Raw genomic sequence first — 17,781 nt, 5'->3', positions numbered from 1 at the left:
TGAAAAAAAAAAGAATCTCTAAGTTCAAAGACAACTTAGTCTACTGTCTTAAAAAAAATGTGGGGGAAGGAATGGAGTCTGGAGAGGCTGGCTCAATGATTAAGAACAGTGGCTATTCTCCCAGAGGACTGAGGTTCTAAACTCAAACCTCACATGATGGTTAATTAACTGTCTGTTACTCTAGTTCCAGGTATATCCAGCTCTGTCTGGAGCCTCCCCAGGCACTGCAAGTACATGGTATACAGACATACAGGCAAACCACCCATCCATAGAAAGAAAAGAAGGAAGAAAGGAAGAAAGAGAGAAAGGAAGAGAAAAAAGAAAGAAGGAAGGAAGGGAAGAGAGGGGAGGGGAGGAAAGGGGAGGGAAAGGAAGGGAAGAAGAGAAAGTAAGTCAGGCCTTAAACCCCTGTCCTGGAGAGGCAAAGGTAGATGAATATCTGAGTTCAAGGCCAGCCTAGTCTACAGTGAATGCTAGGACAACTGGAGCTGTATAGTGATACCTTATCTCAGAAAAACATAACAACCCCTCTCACCCCTTTCTTAAAAAAACGGGTGGGAGGAGAAGGGGACCTGGAGAGATGGCTTAGTGGTTAAAAGTGCTGGTGCTCTTCTAAAGGAGCTGGGTTCATTTTTAACACCCATATGGTTGCTCCCTGTATGTAACTCCTGTTTCAGGGTATCTAACACCAGTATACAAACATATATTCAGGCAAAACACTAATAAATAATTTCTTAAAAAAGGAGGTCTAAAGTTGAAACTAGAGAAGAATGTTCAGTGGTTAAAAGCACTTCCCAGTACCTATTGGTGGCTCACATCATCCAATAGCCACTTGTCTCCTTGAGCACCAGGCATGCACATGGTACAAATACATAAAAAAGACAAACAATCATACACATAAAACTTCAGTATTGAAAAAGTAATCAAGTCATCCTCTGCTATATGACAAACCAAAAGTCAGCTTTGGCTATATGAGATCATATCCAAAAATAAAACAAACTCTAAATCTTGCATGAATATATATTAGAACCTAGTAAAACTAAAAAGTCACTTGACTTGGCTAGAGCGCTGGGATCAAAGGTATTTGCCATCAATGACTTATTTAAATATAGATGGCATATTTCCTCATATTAGAATGTAGCCATATTCACAATGCTTAATTTGAGAAATTTTGTTTTATAAATATTTGATAATATGAAAAGACCAGGAAGTAATATGCTTCTAAAATTTACTATTTTATGTGCAGGAGTGCTTTGTATTCATGCATTTATGGAAATGTACCATACCTGTGTCCAGTATCCAGAGGACAGAAAAGGGCATTGGAATCCCTGGGACTGGATTTAGAAATGTTTGTGAACCACTGTATGGGTGCTGGGAAATCTTCCTCTAGAAGAACCACCAGTGCTCCTGACCACTCTGAGCCAACCCTTCAGTCCAACTTCTACCTTTATAATTAGACAACTGAACCTTCCAGTTCCTAAGGGAAAAACTACTACTGATCTATAATACCAGCCCTGATACTTCATATCTTTTACTCTTGTTACACAGACTGAGCTAGCTTAATACTCATGATCATTTTGTCTTAGTCTACTCAGTGCTGATACTAAAATTCTTACTCAGTTCCATTAATACAAAAATGATTTTCAATCAACTTTTTAGTACAAGTAAGACAAGAAATAACTGCATGTACAAATAAACTTGTTTGTTTTTTTTTTTTTTTTAAGTAGGATCTTACTAAGTAACTATTGCTGGCCTGAAGATTAATATGCAGATGAACTTGGCCTCAAACTATGCCTACCTACAGTCAATGTTCTTAACTGCAATTTTTTTTCTGTCCCACAAATAAAATGGGAATCTAAAGAACAAGTTATTCTAAAGTCTCATTATTTCCTTAACTATAGCCTTGCTTAAGAATCAGTATGAAGGGGGCTGGAGAGATGGTTCAGCGGTTAAGAGCACACTGTCTGTCTGTTCTTCCAGAGGTCCTGCGTTCAATTCCCAGCAACCACATGGTGGCTCACAACCATCTGTAATGGGATCCGATGCCCTCTTCTGGTCTGTGAGAAGACAACTACAGTGTATAAATAAATAAAAAGAATCAGTAAGAAAAAAATCAACAATCCAAACCACTAAAACTACGTCTAGAACCAGGCTTCATGGTCTATGCCTTAACTGCAGAACTTGGGAAGAGATAGGCAAATCTTCAATTTGAACACCCTGGTTTACATAGTAAATTTCAAGCTAACCAGGGCTCTACAATGATACCATGTCTCCAAATAGGAGGGGGGAGTGCAAACATACTACTGGGCCTAGGTGTGGTAGCAAATATTCTTAATTCCAGTTAAATCTCTTTAAGTTCAAGGCCAGCCTGGTCTACAGAGTGGAATTTCAAGACAGGATAGCCAAGGCTACAAATCTTGAAGGAGAAAAAGAGGTCCAAGCTGGCCCTGGCTATTAGAGAGATCTTGCCTCAAAAATAAACTTTGTCAGGTGGTGGTGGTGGTGGTAAATTCCAGCACTAGGGAGGCAGAGGCAGAAGCAGAGGCAGGTGCATCTGAGTTTTTGAGGCAAGCCTGGTCTACAGAGTGAGTTTCAGGACAGCCAGGGCTACAGAGAAACCCAGTCTTAAAAAAACAAACAAAACATAGATTAGATAACTTACTATTGTTCGTGTATATGATTTGTAGAGGTTAGAGGATAACTCTGAAAAGTCAGTTCTCTCCTTTTACCTTACATGAATTCTGATTAGCCATCTCTCCAGCCCATAGTTTTGGTCTTTTGAGGGTTTCAATTAACCCAGGCTGACCTCAAAAATCAAAATCCACTAGCCACAGCTTTTCTTACACTGGGCTTATGCTCAAGTTCTACACTCTCCAGTCTTTCTGTTACTTACTGTTGAGAATTCTAATAAATAAAAATATAATGCTCTCTACAAGCTAACAAAGAATGTGCATGATTCTGGTGATATTTTTATGTTTATATTTGCATTCCCATTACCATCTTGTCTCCATTTCCTCCTAGGCTTCTATCTGCCATTACTATACTAATTTCAATTAAGAAACACAACTTTCTCAACTCACTTCAAGAAAAGATAGTATCTGCTGTTTTCTCTAAAAATCTAAAAGGAATCTTTCAAAACAAAAGATCTCACTTAAAATCCTGTTTTAGCCTTTTCTATTTCTATACTCAATAGTAACATTTTTCAAATAACTTTATTGTTGACACACTTTAAAAAACAAATATTCTGCCTAATTTGATAGCTCATGTTTCTAATCCCAACAGCTAAGAGGTGCAGGATTGCTAGAAATTTCAGGCCAGTTTGAGGACAGCACAGGTTATATAGTAAATTTCAGGTTATCTACAGTGTGAAACCATGTCTAAAAAATCACAAATAAAATTCTGAAAATACTTTTTAGATTTCCTTTAAAACTATGCAACATTATAATTGGTATATTTATGACTTGTGCATTCCAATAATGCATAAATCTTACCTCTCTAGAAAATATTAAACACCTAAGAAATTGTATACATACTAAATGTTTACAAAAGTATATTGATTAGTACAACTTTGTGATGAATCTAAACAAAAGATGACTAATGGAGATAAAATGTTACAAGTATTAATTACAGAATTTAGGTGTTAAATACATGCACTTCATATAATTCAACCTATTAATTTTTTTTAATACTAGGATGAGAAAACACTAAGAAAACTTAAAACACTGTAGTTAGACAAATCTACTTTATAATTTAAGCCAGTGAAATATATACTGACTTGTAAAACATATGCATGAATTAATTTCTCTGCCAGTGGTATTCACTTATAAAATGTACTGAGTCATACTATGTACAAGGCACAGTACCATGCTTCATTAGCTATTAATGTTCACAACAGCCTTGAAGTAGGTAGTTTTTATTCCTACTTTGCGCATAAACTCTGGTATAGATAAATTAAATCACTTGCCAAAGGTCACAAAGCAATATTAAGATTTCACTCAGATAATATACAGCTCCTGTTTTTGTAGACAAAGATGGGTCCACACATGTGGCAAGAACACAATTTTTTCATAGATAATTTCAAATTAACACATCTTTCTTACAAAAATATCAAGCCAAGGACATTATTAACACATATTTCACAAAAAGTTTGGAAACTACTAGTGTTTCAACACTAAATAAGTGGTCAACAGTGGTGCTGTAAACAAAAAACTCACCCACTTTTTGCTAGACTCTATCAAAAAGAAAGTACTCTCTCATTAGTTCAATTTTCACTAAACAGTTACTACAGACTTGGGAACATGGTAGACAAAATTGGTTAGGATAACTTGCTCAAACAGAAATGAAAATTTGTAATTTAATTCTCTTGTGAATTCCAGTAAAGTTTATGCCCTTATACCCATCTGACTTAATTTTTTAAGACAAAGCAACAAATGGCTAAACTTCTGGAGACTGCACTCCCTATGCAGAAGCAAGTTCTCACGTCTGAAAATTCTCCATTATTGAAAAGTACCTACTTACTTGCTTGAATAGTTGGGAGGCACTTGGAACGTTTACTTCTCAACTGGGTGAGGGAAAGCCAGACTTACCTAAATGTCTAGTCAAAGATGTACACTGCAAGCTTAAAATGTTAAAGACTAATTTTCAATTCCACCCAACCCACCCTACCTTAGGGAAGGGCAGACAACAGCTCACCTGGGAATTGGACTCCGACTCAGAGACCTCTTGCTCAAGAAAGGGCTGCTTGACCGCCTTCGGCCATAGGGGCTGGGTGATCTCCCGCTGTAAGAGCCACTCCTTTCATAGCTGGAAGACCGTCTCCGGCTATAGGGACTCACAGACCTCTGTCGTCGGCTGTAGGGACTGGGTGACCGAGCGCTGGACTGGTAAGCAGAAGGCTCTTTGTAAGGTGGGCTGATTGACTGCCTTCTTGAGGTACTTCCAGGACTCTTCTTGTAGGAGTCATAATTGCTAGAAGTATGAGACCTTGGTGGGCTAAGATCGTAATCTTGGCCATAAGAAGCTCCAGAAGGGCTGTCATCTTGCTTGGAACTGTCAGACCATTTCCTATGAGGACTCCTGGATCTCCGTTTAGGGCTATCCACCGTTTTGTAACTTTTGGGTGTTTCTCTTTTCCGATGACTTTTACTCCGGTCCTTGTGTCCAGACTTTAACTCTCGTTCTTTCCGAGTCTTCTCCTTGTGAATTTTGGATGACCTGGATTCCTTGCTGCTGCTTTTGGATATTTGTGCTTTCCCATAATCATCATTCCCCTCCACTGAACGTTTTGAACTACCTGATATCCGGTCCTTCATCGATCCAGATCTGGAGACTTCCTGGTTTTTCTCTTTTTCGGTTTGTTTAGTTTTTAGCAAGTCTCGGGACCGCCGGTGCTGGTGGTGACGATGTCTGTGCAAGCGGTCACTCCGATCCGTTCCACGACGTTCATCGTTCTCCCTCCTGTCAGATTTGAAGGCCATGTCATCTGAGAAGGTGTCTGAATCAGAGCTGATGTCATCATACTCCACCAGTGGTTTGATTATTGTACCCAAAGATGCCGCTTCGGGGGTTACCAACCCCATGTCTTTGGAGTGCTTGGACTTATGCCGCTTGTGCTTCGACACCAAGCGGTGACGCTCCCTGCTGTTGGAGCTGCCACCTCCCGATGACGGCTGCGAAGTTCCAGAAGCTCCTCCACTCCCGTCCTTCTTGCCCCCATGTCTCTCTGAATTGGGCATTCCCTTTCCCCGGGTCTGAAGAAGGGGGAAAAGTTCCCCAGCACTCCAAAAAGCCCCACCCTCCCCCCAGCCCCAACTCCACGCCCACCAAAGAGCCCCTAAAAGGGGGTGGGGAGGGAAGAGACGGTAGGCCAGGCTCCTCCTCCCTCTCGCCTCCTCAGCACCCTCCTACATGAGGTGGGGGGTGAAGGAGAGAGGGAAGAAATGAAGAGTTCCTCGGCACTGGAGTAGCGAGACACCCGGAGCTGCTCGGGTCTGCCCCCCACGGCCGCCCACCCCCGCCGAGTCAATCTTCAGGCCCGCGAGCCGAGGCGGTCAAGGAAGTAGGAAGGCGTCCGCCCGAGCCTGTGGGGCCGACTACGGCTATGGAGCCCTGGGAGGACTGCGCGGGCCCTTCCCCTACCCGGTAGCCCGGCTCGGGGCGGCTTCCTGACGCCGGGCCTCCGCGGCCTAGGTTGCCTCACTACCCCCCTTTGTCCCTCGTGCCTGATGGAGCCCGTTTTCTAGCCTCCGCCTCACCCCAATACCTCACATACACATTTCGCTCCCTCACACAGACTCAGTCACACACTAGATTAAACCGAAACGGCACTTGAGGGAGGGGGGGAGGGGCGGGCTCCACAAATATCGCGAGACTCTACTAGACTCCCGCGATACTTCGTGCTTCCTTTTCACCTCTAGCCATTACTTCACCAGAAAACGCGAGAATAGCACCCAAGTCGCAAATGCATCCCGTTAGATTCTCGCGATACGTTTCCGTCTCCCCTTTCGAGAGCTTTATACAAGCGGAAGTTGTGGAGATTACCTTTAAAATTTAAACCTAACTGATAATTCTTTGCGTAAATATTCCCAGGTTCCTGTGAGGACGGGTCTAATCACAGTTTGTAAGAAATCTTTTGATTAACAAAAATTTTAAAACTAGGGACAAGTGAACATAGCGCAAGCCTGAATATCGGCGCTTTTGGTTGGTTGGTTGGTTGGTTGGTTGGTTGGTTGGTTGGTTATGGGTTTCTGGGTCAGGGTTTCTCTGTAGCCTTGGCTGACCTGCAAGTGTAGATCAGGCTGGTCTCGAACTGAAATCCTCCTGCCTCTGCTTCCCGAATGCTTGAATTAAGGACATGCACCACCACCTCCCTGCTTCAAGTCTGAATGTTTAAACAAAGGTTGCTACTATGAAATTTACTACGTTTTAGGCGTTTTACATTCATTTTCTCTGCCCTTACACCCAGGAGACACTATCCTCATTGCGGTTTTACAGGCAGGAGTCCCAGATTCACAGAAGTTAGTAAAAATGTTAGCTTACAGTGCCAATTGCAGCTCTTCGGTCTCAGCCTTTTCTCTATTGCTGGGATTACAGGCATGTAATACAGCTTTTTTTCCTGAATCTATGAAGTCATTTCTATATATTACTTTTAAAATTCTACATTTTTGGCGTTTTGAGAGAGTCTCCCTATGTAGTCCTGACTAGCCTGGAACTCACGAAGTTCTGCTGGGGATTAAAGGTCTGTGCTACCATGCCCTTACTTCCACATTCTTTTATGAGAATTTAAATGTCAGTTGAACAAATGAGAGAGCTAGAAGATTTACGAAAATAGTAATGGTTGGAATTAAGATTCGATCATTTGCTTGGGTGCAGATTCTGAAGAGCTTTTGAGAAAACATAAGTCAGTTTGAAGCACACTCCCTTAGTCTCAGCACTCCGGAGGCTGAGGCAGAGTTGTGTGAGTGCCAGGCCAGACAGTTGCACAGTAAGACCCTGTCTTTACAAAGAATCTGTTTGAATGCACGGCATAAGGTTTATACAAGGATAGACCCTGAAAAGCTAAAGGGTTGCTCAATGACACATAGATTGATGTTTTATTGTGACAAGCATCCAGTTTCTACAAAAGGAAAGACAGTGAGACTCAGAAAGAACGGGTCTGCGCATGTGCTCACTACCTTCAGGAAGTGGCAGATAGAGTATGCTCGAAGTATTTCTACTACACTACACTTTTGGGGTCGATAAAATTCTACCCTAGGACATCTTGTATCCAAAAGTTCATTTCTCTTTATCTTTTCCATCTCTTTCCTTATCTTGTCTGCTCTCCAGCCAGCCTGGAGCTCACACTCTTCTGCCTGAGTATCAAAACACTGGAGTTAACAGGCATCTGATACCATGAGGGACTGTCATAAATTGGAAGACAAAATTTATAAGCTCTGTGAATTCTCACAAAACTGGTGAGAAGAGTGTTTTGTGAGAATAAAAATTGCTCTCAAAAATAAAATGAAAAAAAAAAAAAGATTGCTTTATATTGCAAAAAAAAAAAAAAAAAAAAAAAGTTTTGAACTCAGTGATTCCAGGTGAGCTTCAATTGTTTGGTTTGCAGGCCTTCCAGGGTAGGCTGTCTGAGCTCTGTGACAAAAACTTGCCTACAAATTCCCAAAAGCAAGTCAGAAAGTTGCTATTTAGATTATACAGAAAGGAACTTGCAGGGCCACGGAGATGGCTCATGGTTAAGAGCACTGGTTGCTCTACAAACAACCCAGGTTCAATTCCCAGCACCCACGGGGCAGCTCACAACTGTAACCCCAGCTCCAGGGATCCAACCCCATTCTATACATAATGCATCCAGGCAAAATACCCGTGCACATACAACAAAATAAATGAGCCATAAAAAATTTAAAAGACATTATATAGACAAGAAGTTTAATTAAAGGTACAATTACTACCTCCACACAGGTGAAGTTAATAATTTAGATTGGTGGTGGAAGGGTGCCACTTTTGAGTCAGCATCTCTCTCTCTCTCTGTAACTCAGACTGACCTGAAGCTCACGTTGAAGCTAAAGGCCATTGTGGCAGCCACTTGTACTCCCCTAAAGTAACGGGCATGACAGGTGTGAGTCAGCATGACTATGCTATTAACTTAGGTTTAAGGTGTTTCTTAGGACGCCTGGGTGATACAGAACTCAAATCCACTTGCCTCTGCCTCCCCAGTGCTGATGTTAAAGACCTCTCTGGACCTCATTTTGTTTTGATTTTGAGACAGTATCTCAAGGACTCTGAGGAGGCCTGGAGCCCAATAGGTAGCAGCAATCTCTGGCTTGTGGGCTGCTGATGCTTGCTTCTATCTCCTTCATGCTAAAATAACAGCTGTGTATTGCTAAGTCAGGCAACATACTCTTAGTATAAACCTTGAAGACTTTTCTATTCCAGTGATGTTAAACACGCATCTTTCTTCCTAGTATGCCTTTTAAATGTTTCTGGTTTTGAGAACTGGTCATACTTTGTGACCTTGGCTAGTGTGGAGTTCAATATATAGATTAGGTTGGCCTAGAACTTACAGAGATTTGCTTGTTTCTGCCTCCCAAGTGCTGGTATTAGTTTGTGCCGCCATAACCAGCTAATTTTTTTTTAATTTAAGTACACTGTCGCTGTCTTCAAACACACCAGAAAAGGACATCAGATCCCTTTACAGATGGTTGTGAACCACCATGTGGTTGATGGAAATTGAACTCAGGACCTCTGGAAGAGCAGTCAGTGCTCTTAACCACTGAGCCATCTCTCCAGCCCCACCAGCTAATTTTTTTTTAATTTTTAGATTAAGTCCCATATTACTGAAGCTTGCCTTAAACTTAGAGATTTATAAGCTTTGTAAGCTTTACATTTTCCTAGTTACACTTAGTATGTGTTTCTATTTATTTGTGTAGAAAGTTTCCCTAAGAAAGCGTTAGTTTTCAAACCCCAGAACAAAAGGCTCTCACTCAGGTGCCAATTTAATGTGTTGAAAGAGACTCCCTCAGTCCCTAAGGTTTCAGTGACCTGGCTCCTCCTCACTTTGCACCAAGCCTCCTCTCCTCAGCCTCTCCAGCCTCTGAACCTCACTGTCTTTTCCCCAGCTGTTCTTTCCTAAATAACCCTGTCATTTTGGTGACACAGTTCTTTTTATCTCTTTACTTCTTGGCTGCCCACTCTTGGTTCCCACTCTCCTGGCTTCTTGGCTTCTGGCCTACCCTTCTCCTCTCCCCTTCTCTTCACATGGCACAGTTTGGTCTGCTGGTCATGTTCTCTCTGGACTCTATCTAACTGGTTGTTGAAGTTTTTACATTAGATATAAGGGAGAGCACAGGCAGAGGTAGAGACACCTGTAAGAGTCCAGAGTGAACCTAACCATGAAAGGAGGGGAGGAAAGTGAGAGAGGGGGAGAGAAGAACCAAGGGCCAAGAGGCCAGGAGCAAGCCAGGAAACCAGGAGACCAAGAGACTGGGGGTAGCTCTGTTAAAAAAGTTGGCCTCAAACTCTCAGAGATCCACCTGCCTCTGCCTCCCAAACGCTGAGATTATAGGCATGTGCTGCCGAGCCCTGCTTAGATTCATATATTATTTATGTCATGAAATATCTAGGATGTACTGTTATGCTCAAAATATTCAAGCTGTATAAGTTTATATTCCTGTATAAGTGTTTCCCAGCACTTAGAAGATGAACGCAGATTGAGAGTTTTGGGCTAGCAATGGCTATACGAGACCCTGCCTCAAGAAGAAAAGAGAGAGAGAGAGAGAGAGAGAGAGAGAGAGAGAGAGAGAGAGAGAGAGAGAGATGAAACTCACATTAGCATTCCAAATTCTATCTAGCAACTCTGACAACTTATTCCAACATATACCTGGATACCTGGTATGCTAGTGGAACAGAACCCCAGACCTTAGCACAACTCACATGTTGGAAATGCCATTCAAGCTGTAAAACTCAGCAGGTAGACAGCACCATTTGCCAAAAATAAAAACAAAGACCCAATTCGCCTAAGTTTTCAGTCTCTAAATGTACTAATGTTGCTTTTTAGCTTCTGTAGTGTAGTTCTGCTTCTGGCTGACTGTATTAACTGAAGTGTGTCAACCCAGAACCCAGCTTTTGTGCTTCAAAGCTTACCCAGAGAAAAGCTCAGAGCTACACTGGGATCCAGAAAACACAGAATAGTTGCTGGCCAGCTAATAGACTTTCTATTGGTCTAAACCCATTTTTGAGCAGTCTTCTCTGTTGAATATCCCACATTTCTTGAGGTCCCACTGGAATACTAGACACTAGAGCTCAAGACACTGGGAGTTGAGAGACCAAATCTTTTGGGTTCAGACTCCATCTTAGAGAACCTAATCTAAAGTAGAATTCAAGTTAACTAACAGGCCTGTACCGAGCACCAGTTTCTAGGCTTCCTCCACCAAAAGACCCGAGTCTAACACCAGTTTCCAGGTTACCCACCCCCAACAAAACCTGCATATAGCATCAGTTTACAGGTTCCCCCAACAAATCTGCGTCTCCAGGTTACAAGTCTGTCCCTGACACTTCACTTTCTAACAACCACCAATCAGGAGGAAAGAAGTTAAGTTTATGGTTTGGCTCCCAGCACCAGCTATTATGTTAAAGGCCATAATGGCCCCCCAATAAGATATGTATCAGGCTAGATACCACCACAACCACCTTCTTGCCTCTGTAAATGCTTGCCTGAAACTAGGCTCAGGGCTCCACCTTCCTGTTGTGTCAGGGTTGACAGGGAGCCCAAGCTGGGGTTTGAATAAGGAGACCCTAATTCGATTGCATTGGAGTCTCAGAGCCCTGTGGAATAAGGATGAATTTTGTGGTCAGAGAACTCCTAAAGGTCCCAGAGTTCACTTTGATAAAAGGGATGCCTAACACTTCAGAGGTTTCTGATACCTCCACCCCAAAACTTAGCAAACTAGAAAGTCTCTTAGTCTGTCACCTCCAAAGCTAAGTCTGGTTAGATGCCTTCTGTTTGATACACAGGAGAGGTTGAATAGGGCTGCCAACAGTGTCTGGGGTCCTGGTGACACTGGATTCAGGTGTGGGAGTGTATGGTGACCACCCCTGATTTGTTTCATTATTATTTGTTTAGGTCCTTCTGTCTCCCTCTTTTCATTGTGAGGGGAGATCCAGAATGTTAAACTGTAAGCAACTCTGTTTCTAAATACCTTTGAAAGCTTTGCTTCAGTAGTTTGAGGTACATAAAAACAGGGAGGGGGACTAGTTCTCCCAGGTGAGCACTTTCTACTCTGTGCCTTCTCTAAGCAGCCCTGGGGAATGGATAAAGTTCCCCTGGTCTGAGCCTGAAGGAAAAAAGAAAGTTTTGCTCCTCTCTCTTTCATGATTCATGTTTCCTTATTAACTAATGATATAGATAATTGGAAAACTCAAAACCCACCATTTTCTTGGGAAGAAAGAAGAATGGGGGAAAAAAACTGGCTGTGGGCTGGGCAGGAGGATTATAGAGAACAGAGCCCGGAGAGAGCAGTTCCCCTTCTGTCCAACACTGACCAAGGAGACTTTAAACAATTTTTGCTAGGTCCTTCTCTTTTTTAAAGATATGTTTATGTATTTTATGATTACACTGTAGCTGTCTTCAGACACACCAGAACAGGGCATCAGATTCCATTACAGATGGTTGTGAGCCACCATGTGGTTGCTGGAAATTAAACTCAGGACTTCTGGAAGAGCAGCCAGTGCTGTTAACCACTGAGTCATCTCTCCAGCCCTGCTAGGTCCTTCTTAAAGGATTAAAGACAGCTGCTAAGAAGACTTTCTTTGTCACCCAGTCTTCCCTAGATACTAGAAAAAAGTAATATATATATTTTTAAAAGGTATCATAAATAGGCCCCAGTCACTGGAGGTAGCTTGAGAAAATGTTTACCAGCAGAGCACTGATTGGGACAAGACCTTTTGCATAAGCCACTGTCACCTTCTCTGATGATGACAGAGAGCTAATGGTCTTCTCTGGTGAATACCTCACATCCTGAGGGTCCTGCTAAGCATAAGCAGTAGAGGCCAGAGGATCTCTGTGAGTTAGAGGCTAGCTTCAGTGAACCTCAGGACAGCTAGGGCTACAAGGAGAAACTCTGTGGGTGTGGGGAGGGGACTACTTACCATAACATACTTCTGTCCTGAAAAGAATTTCCTTAACCATGAAGGTAAACAACTCAATAGCTTCAGGAAGTCCCTAAAACTGGTCAGATTCTCTAGGCTCTTTCTTCCCAAAAGTAAACAAGCCAAGCTGCTGACAGTCATTCTCAGACAAGAAGAGTTGCAAAGAAGACTCTAAAGAGTGGCAAGCTGTTAAAGACTGTGCTAGGAGCAGCAGAGAACGGTTTAGCTGCCTGGAAGAGGTTTAAACCGACTGAGGCTCCTGCAAAGGACACTCTCCAATGTGTTGGGAGGCCTACAGGCTGTCCAGTGTGCTTCAGGTTCCCAGTTTTTGTGAGCTGTTACCCATGCTGGGTCGGGCCTTGGTGATGAAGCTGTCTTTGAGTCATTTCTATTCCTTTAACTAACCGTAATAAAACGCATTGGCTCACCAAGTTGGACTTTGGTCCTATACTGTAGTGAGCTTCCTGGGGTGAGAAGATGTGAGTGTTGCATTTCCCCAGGAAAGTGTGATCACACAGCAGTGTCTGTATACACATCATGAATATACAAGCACACTAAGGTTTCCAGATATTTACAAAGATCTCTTCTTACTAAATGTGTACTGCTGGCCCTGCTTTTGTGAACCATGCTGTCTGTTAGGGTGGCTTTGGAGAATGTTTGAATAGCATTTGGTTGGTTGGTTGGTTGGTTGGAGACAGGGTCTCACTATGTAGCACTGGCTGTGCTGGAACTCACTTCGTAGACCAGGCTGGCCTTGAATCTCTCTGCCTTTGCCTCAGGAGTGCTGGGATTAAAAGCCTGAGCCATGTCTCCATACTGAATAGCATTTCAAAAACAAAGCAAAACAAAACAAAAATGTTTTGAGGCCTGCAGAGATAGATGGCTCAGTGGTTAAGAGCACTGGCTGCTCTTCCAGAGGTCTTGAGTTCAATTACCAACCACTTGGTGGCTCACAACCATCTGTAATGGAATCTGATGCCCTCTTCTGGCATGCAGGTGTACATGCAGAGATTTTTTTTTTTTTTTTTTTTTTGAGACTACATGAGTCTGGCTGGTGGAGAACTTGTTTTGTAGACATGCTTGTCTCCACCGCACAGATCTCCAGCGTGCTGGAATTAAAAGTACAAGCACAAATGGGGTAGCAGTAGCAGACCCTTTTAATCCTAGCACTCTAGGCAGAGGCAGGAAGGTCTCTTAGTTCAAGCCCAGCCTGGTCTACAGAGCAAGTTCCAAGACAGCCAGGGGTACACAAAGAAACCATGTCACACACACACACAAAACAAAAACAAAAACAAAAACAAAAACAAAAAAACCCAAAGGAACAAACAAACAAGGACAAAGAGCTACACGGAGATCAAGATCTTTCACTCACTGATTTCACTGTTGCAGTTTATTCTGGTTCTTTCCAGAGACCATGAACATCTCAGGATTACAGAAATTCTGTTCGTGAGGATTTATCAAGACATTGACTGGAGACATTTTTGTGATTCATACTGTAGAGAACAAGTTAAACTGTGTTCACTGTTGGTATAGAATTAATGATTATACACAGTAGAATCAGATGCAATAAATACATTTTCTATAATATAAAATCACATATATATGTATATATATGTATAAAATTTATAAAACTGAATTAAATGTGTTAGACTGATCTCCAGGGTGTGTACACAACACTAGTATCTGAGTGTAGGCATGCTGTGTGAGTGCTAATCTCACACAGGATAAGGAAGCAGTGATGAGTGAATTCAAGGCCAGTCAGTCTGATCTATGCATCCAGTTCCAGAGCAGCCAGAGCTATCCGAGCCCTGTCTCAAAAACAAGGAGACAAACAACAAAACCCATAAAATACTGTTATCTTCTTTTTAAGAATTTTAGATGATGCTTTAATAGTTTCTGTGCTTGATATAGGTAAGTCCTTACTTATATACCATAAATTGATTCTGACCCCTGTACAAATTGGAAAAAAAATTAAGCTTAACTTAGATCAATAAGACTGTTAATTTCTGTACAAAGCCAAGCTCAACATGGTAAACTAGGATATTGTTTTCCAGTTACTTTGTTTCTTTTAATTTTCTGGAGCTGAGGACCAAACCCAGGGCAAATTCCCAACCCCAAGACCTAATTCTTTTTTAAATTGTTATTTATTTTTGCTTCACTGTACATTGGTGTTTTGCCTGCCTGCATGTCTGTGTGAAGGTATCAGATTCCCTGAAACTGGAGTTATAGGCAGTAATGAGCTGCCACGTGAGTGCTAGGAATTGAACCCAGGTCTTTTAGAAAAACAGCCAGCACTCTTAACCACTGAGCCAGCCCATATTCTAGGATTGTGTTTTCCAAAATCCTCTTGTGTGTGTAATCATTCTTTAAGCACCTCCTGTATAGTAGGCACTGGCACAGAAATACAAAGTTGCATAAGATACAGTGTTAGCTTTAAGGATTCAGTCTAGAAGTAAAACCACACAAACACAGACCTCACTCCCCCAAAAGAAAAAATTTTAAAATGTGATAGAGCACTACTATCCTTTTCTTCTATCTTTAATGAATTTTTAAAATTTATTTTATATGTATGAGCATTTTGCCTGCCTGTATGCTTGTAGACCCAGGTTATCTTTCCAGCCATCTGGCACCCCCCCCCCCTTTTGGAGGTAGTGTCTCACATATTCCATTGCTGGCCTTGAAATTTCTGTGTAGCAAAGGGCTACATATTTTTTAAAGTCTGTCTCATCTAAGTTTCTGTGCTATGACACAAGAATGCTCTCAGAGGAAAATTGTCAGAAGCAAGTATGTCCCAGGAATGGAATTCAGGTCACTTGGCAGCAGGTGCCTTCACTTACAGAACTATCTTGACAGCCTGTTACCAATTTTTTTGGGGAAACCCTCTTGTAGTTCAAGCAGGTTTTAACTTGTTATGAATCTGTGGATGACCTTGAACCTGATCTTCCTAACTTCTCTAAGGTAGAATTACAGGGTTTTACTGCTGTGAACAGACACCATAACCAAGGCAATTCTTATAAGGACAACATTTAGTTGGGACTGGCTTACAGGTTCAGAGGTTTATTATTATCAAAGCAGAAACAGGACAGCATGCAGGCAGGCATGGTACAGGCAGAGCTGAGAGTTCTGCATCTTCATCTGAAGGCTGGTCACAGAAGACTGGCTTCCATGCAGCTAGGTTTAAGTCCATCTCCACTGTGACACAGCTACTCCAACAAGGCCACACTTCTTATTGTGCCACCCCCTGGGCTGAGCATATACAAACCATTACACAGAGATAAGCACACCCTGTATGTTGTGCTAGGGGTCAACCCCCATAGTTTCTGCATGCAAAACAAGCAGCCAATTGAGTTAACCCTTGTCTCTCCCTCCTTCCTTCCTTTTCTTTTTTTTAAAAGATGTGTTTATTTATTATATATAATTACATTATAGCTGTCTCATTACAGATGGTTGTGAGCTCCATGTGGTTGCTGGGATTTGAACTCAGGACTATCTGGAAGATCAGTCAGTGCTCTTAACCGCTAAGCAATCTCTCCAGCCCCGGTCTTTTCTCTTAAACAACATAACTGCCGCTGGCTCTTCAGGAAACTTCACCTTCCCACTTTCTCTAGGAATTAAACCCAGAGCTTCAGGCACACTAAGAGTATGCTACTGGTGAGTTACACGTCTTATCATCTCACAAATCTTACTTTCCCCTGTCCCCAGGCAGGGTTTTTCGGTGTAGCCCTGGCTGTCCAGAAACTCTGTAGACCAGGCTGATCTCATACTCACACCTGCCTCTGTTTTAGGAGCGCAGGGATTAAAGGTGCGCACCACCTCCAGGCAAATCTGTCTTTTGACATTCTGGACACTAAAACTCATTGAAAATCTTTCAATAGATTATTTTGTAAGGACAGGTTTTCACAATGCAGCTTGAACTGGTTATGAATTTGCGATCCCCCTTCCTCATTGGGATTATAGGACTGTGCGACTTCTCCGGGCGATCCAAGTGCTAACGTTTTGTTTGACACAGGGTTCCTCAATGTAGCCCTGGCTGTCCTGGAACTCACTCTATAGACTAGGATGGCCTCCAACTCAGAGATCCGTCTGCCTACTGAGATAAAAGGCTGGCGCCACCACCCGAGAGCCCTATAGCTAACGCTTTTAATTTACAAATTGTGTATCTGTCAAGATGCAAAGTTTCCAAGAGGCATCAACTCTGGGCACACACCTTCAGATGACAAGGTGTGAAGGCTGAGCCAATCGGAGACAGGTCTGTTAGAAATCCCGCGGGAAGGGCGAATCAGCCAATTTCCGCGAGATTTTGGGACTGTTCCTTCTTCCTCGGTCTCGCAGGAACACGATTAATCTCGCGATCTTTGGGAAGTTCCGTTGAGGAAGATGGCGGCGGCCGCGAGCACCCTTCTCTTCTTGCCGCCGGGGACTTCAGACTGAGCCTTCCCCGGAAGAGTGGGGGCCGCTGGTGCGCTGCTTCCCCAGAGCCCAGGATAACTTGGTTCCTCTCTTAGTGGTGGGGAAAGGCTTCCTGGCTTTTGGCGGACACAAGAGTTCACCGCTGTCAGGATGAAGGCTCAGGGGGAAACCGAGGGTGAGTGACTAGGGGGTGGTGGGGGAAGAAGGGGCGGGACACAACTGTGGGGAGCCAATCTGTGAGAGGAGGTGGAGACCCACGCCCCTCCAGGGCCACGGAACTGGATCTAGGTGGAATGTACCTTATGGATCCGGACTGTGCTTTACAGACGTTGGTGCTCCCGCCTCTCCTCCCCTGTGAAAGGTTTTCTGCAGGACTAGGGACGAGTAGTTGAGCTTCAGGGTACTTTCAGCTTAGCTTGGTGGGACATCAGGATAGTGAAACAAACTTGTTGATGCTTTGTTTCAGGAGAGATCACTGAAGATGACACTAGAACAGTGTCAAAGTAATAAAGGTTTTTTTTTTTGTTTGTTTTTGTTTTTTGGTTTTTTAGCGTGTGGTAAGTGGTTCCGCCATTATAATAATAAAAGCTAGCAGTTTCTTGGGATGTCTTAGTGTTCAAATAGTGTCTTTAAAAACTGCTCTTTCAGTTGTTCTTGAATAATGGCTTTAAAGCTTGGGAGAAATATATTCAGAACTAGACACTGGCAGGAACAATCCCCAAACCAATTTCT

General features: G+C 42.7%; 2 protein-coding genes across 7 annotated transcripts in view; one reads left to right on the top strand and one right to left on the bottom strand.

Moving 5' to 3' along the window:
* Positions 1–5,735, bottom strand: part of CDK12 (cyclin dependent kinase 12) — a gene marked incomplete at its 5' end in the record, with an annotated part of 72,636 nt that extends 66,901 nt beyond the window's left edge. For all 4 annotated transcript variants that reach the window (XR_013975186.1, XR_013975187.1, XM_080923685.1 and 1 more), the window contains one exon: positions 4,693–5,735. Coding sequence is in view for 2 of the 4 variants with exons in the window: in XM_080923685.1 (XP_080779811.1) it covers positions 4,693–5,735 (1,043 nt within the window). The remainder of the gene's footprint in view (positions 1–4,692) is intronic.
* Positions 5,736–17,022: 11,287 nt separating this feature from the next.
* MED1 (mediator complex subunit 1) overlaps positions 17,023–17,781 on the top strand; it is a 38,204-nt gene continuing 37,445 nt past the window's right edge. For all 3 annotated transcript variants that reach the window (XM_080923995.1, XM_080923993.1, XM_080923994.1), the window contains exon 1: positions 17,023–17,224. In XM_080923995.1, coding sequence (XP_080780121.1) covers positions 17,200–17,224 — 25 coding nt within the window. In that variant the 5' untranslated portion in view covers positions 17,023–17,199. The remainder of the gene's footprint in view (positions 17,225–17,781) is intronic.

The sequence above is a fragment of the Micromys minutus genome (genome assembly GCF_963924665.1).
Source record: "Micromys minutus genome assembly, chromosome: 10".
Classification (NCBI taxonomy): Eukaryota; Metazoa; Chordata; class Mammalia; order Rodentia; family Muridae; genus Micromys; species Micromys minutus.
This window is presented reverse-complemented; position numbering and strand designations above follow the sequence as displayed.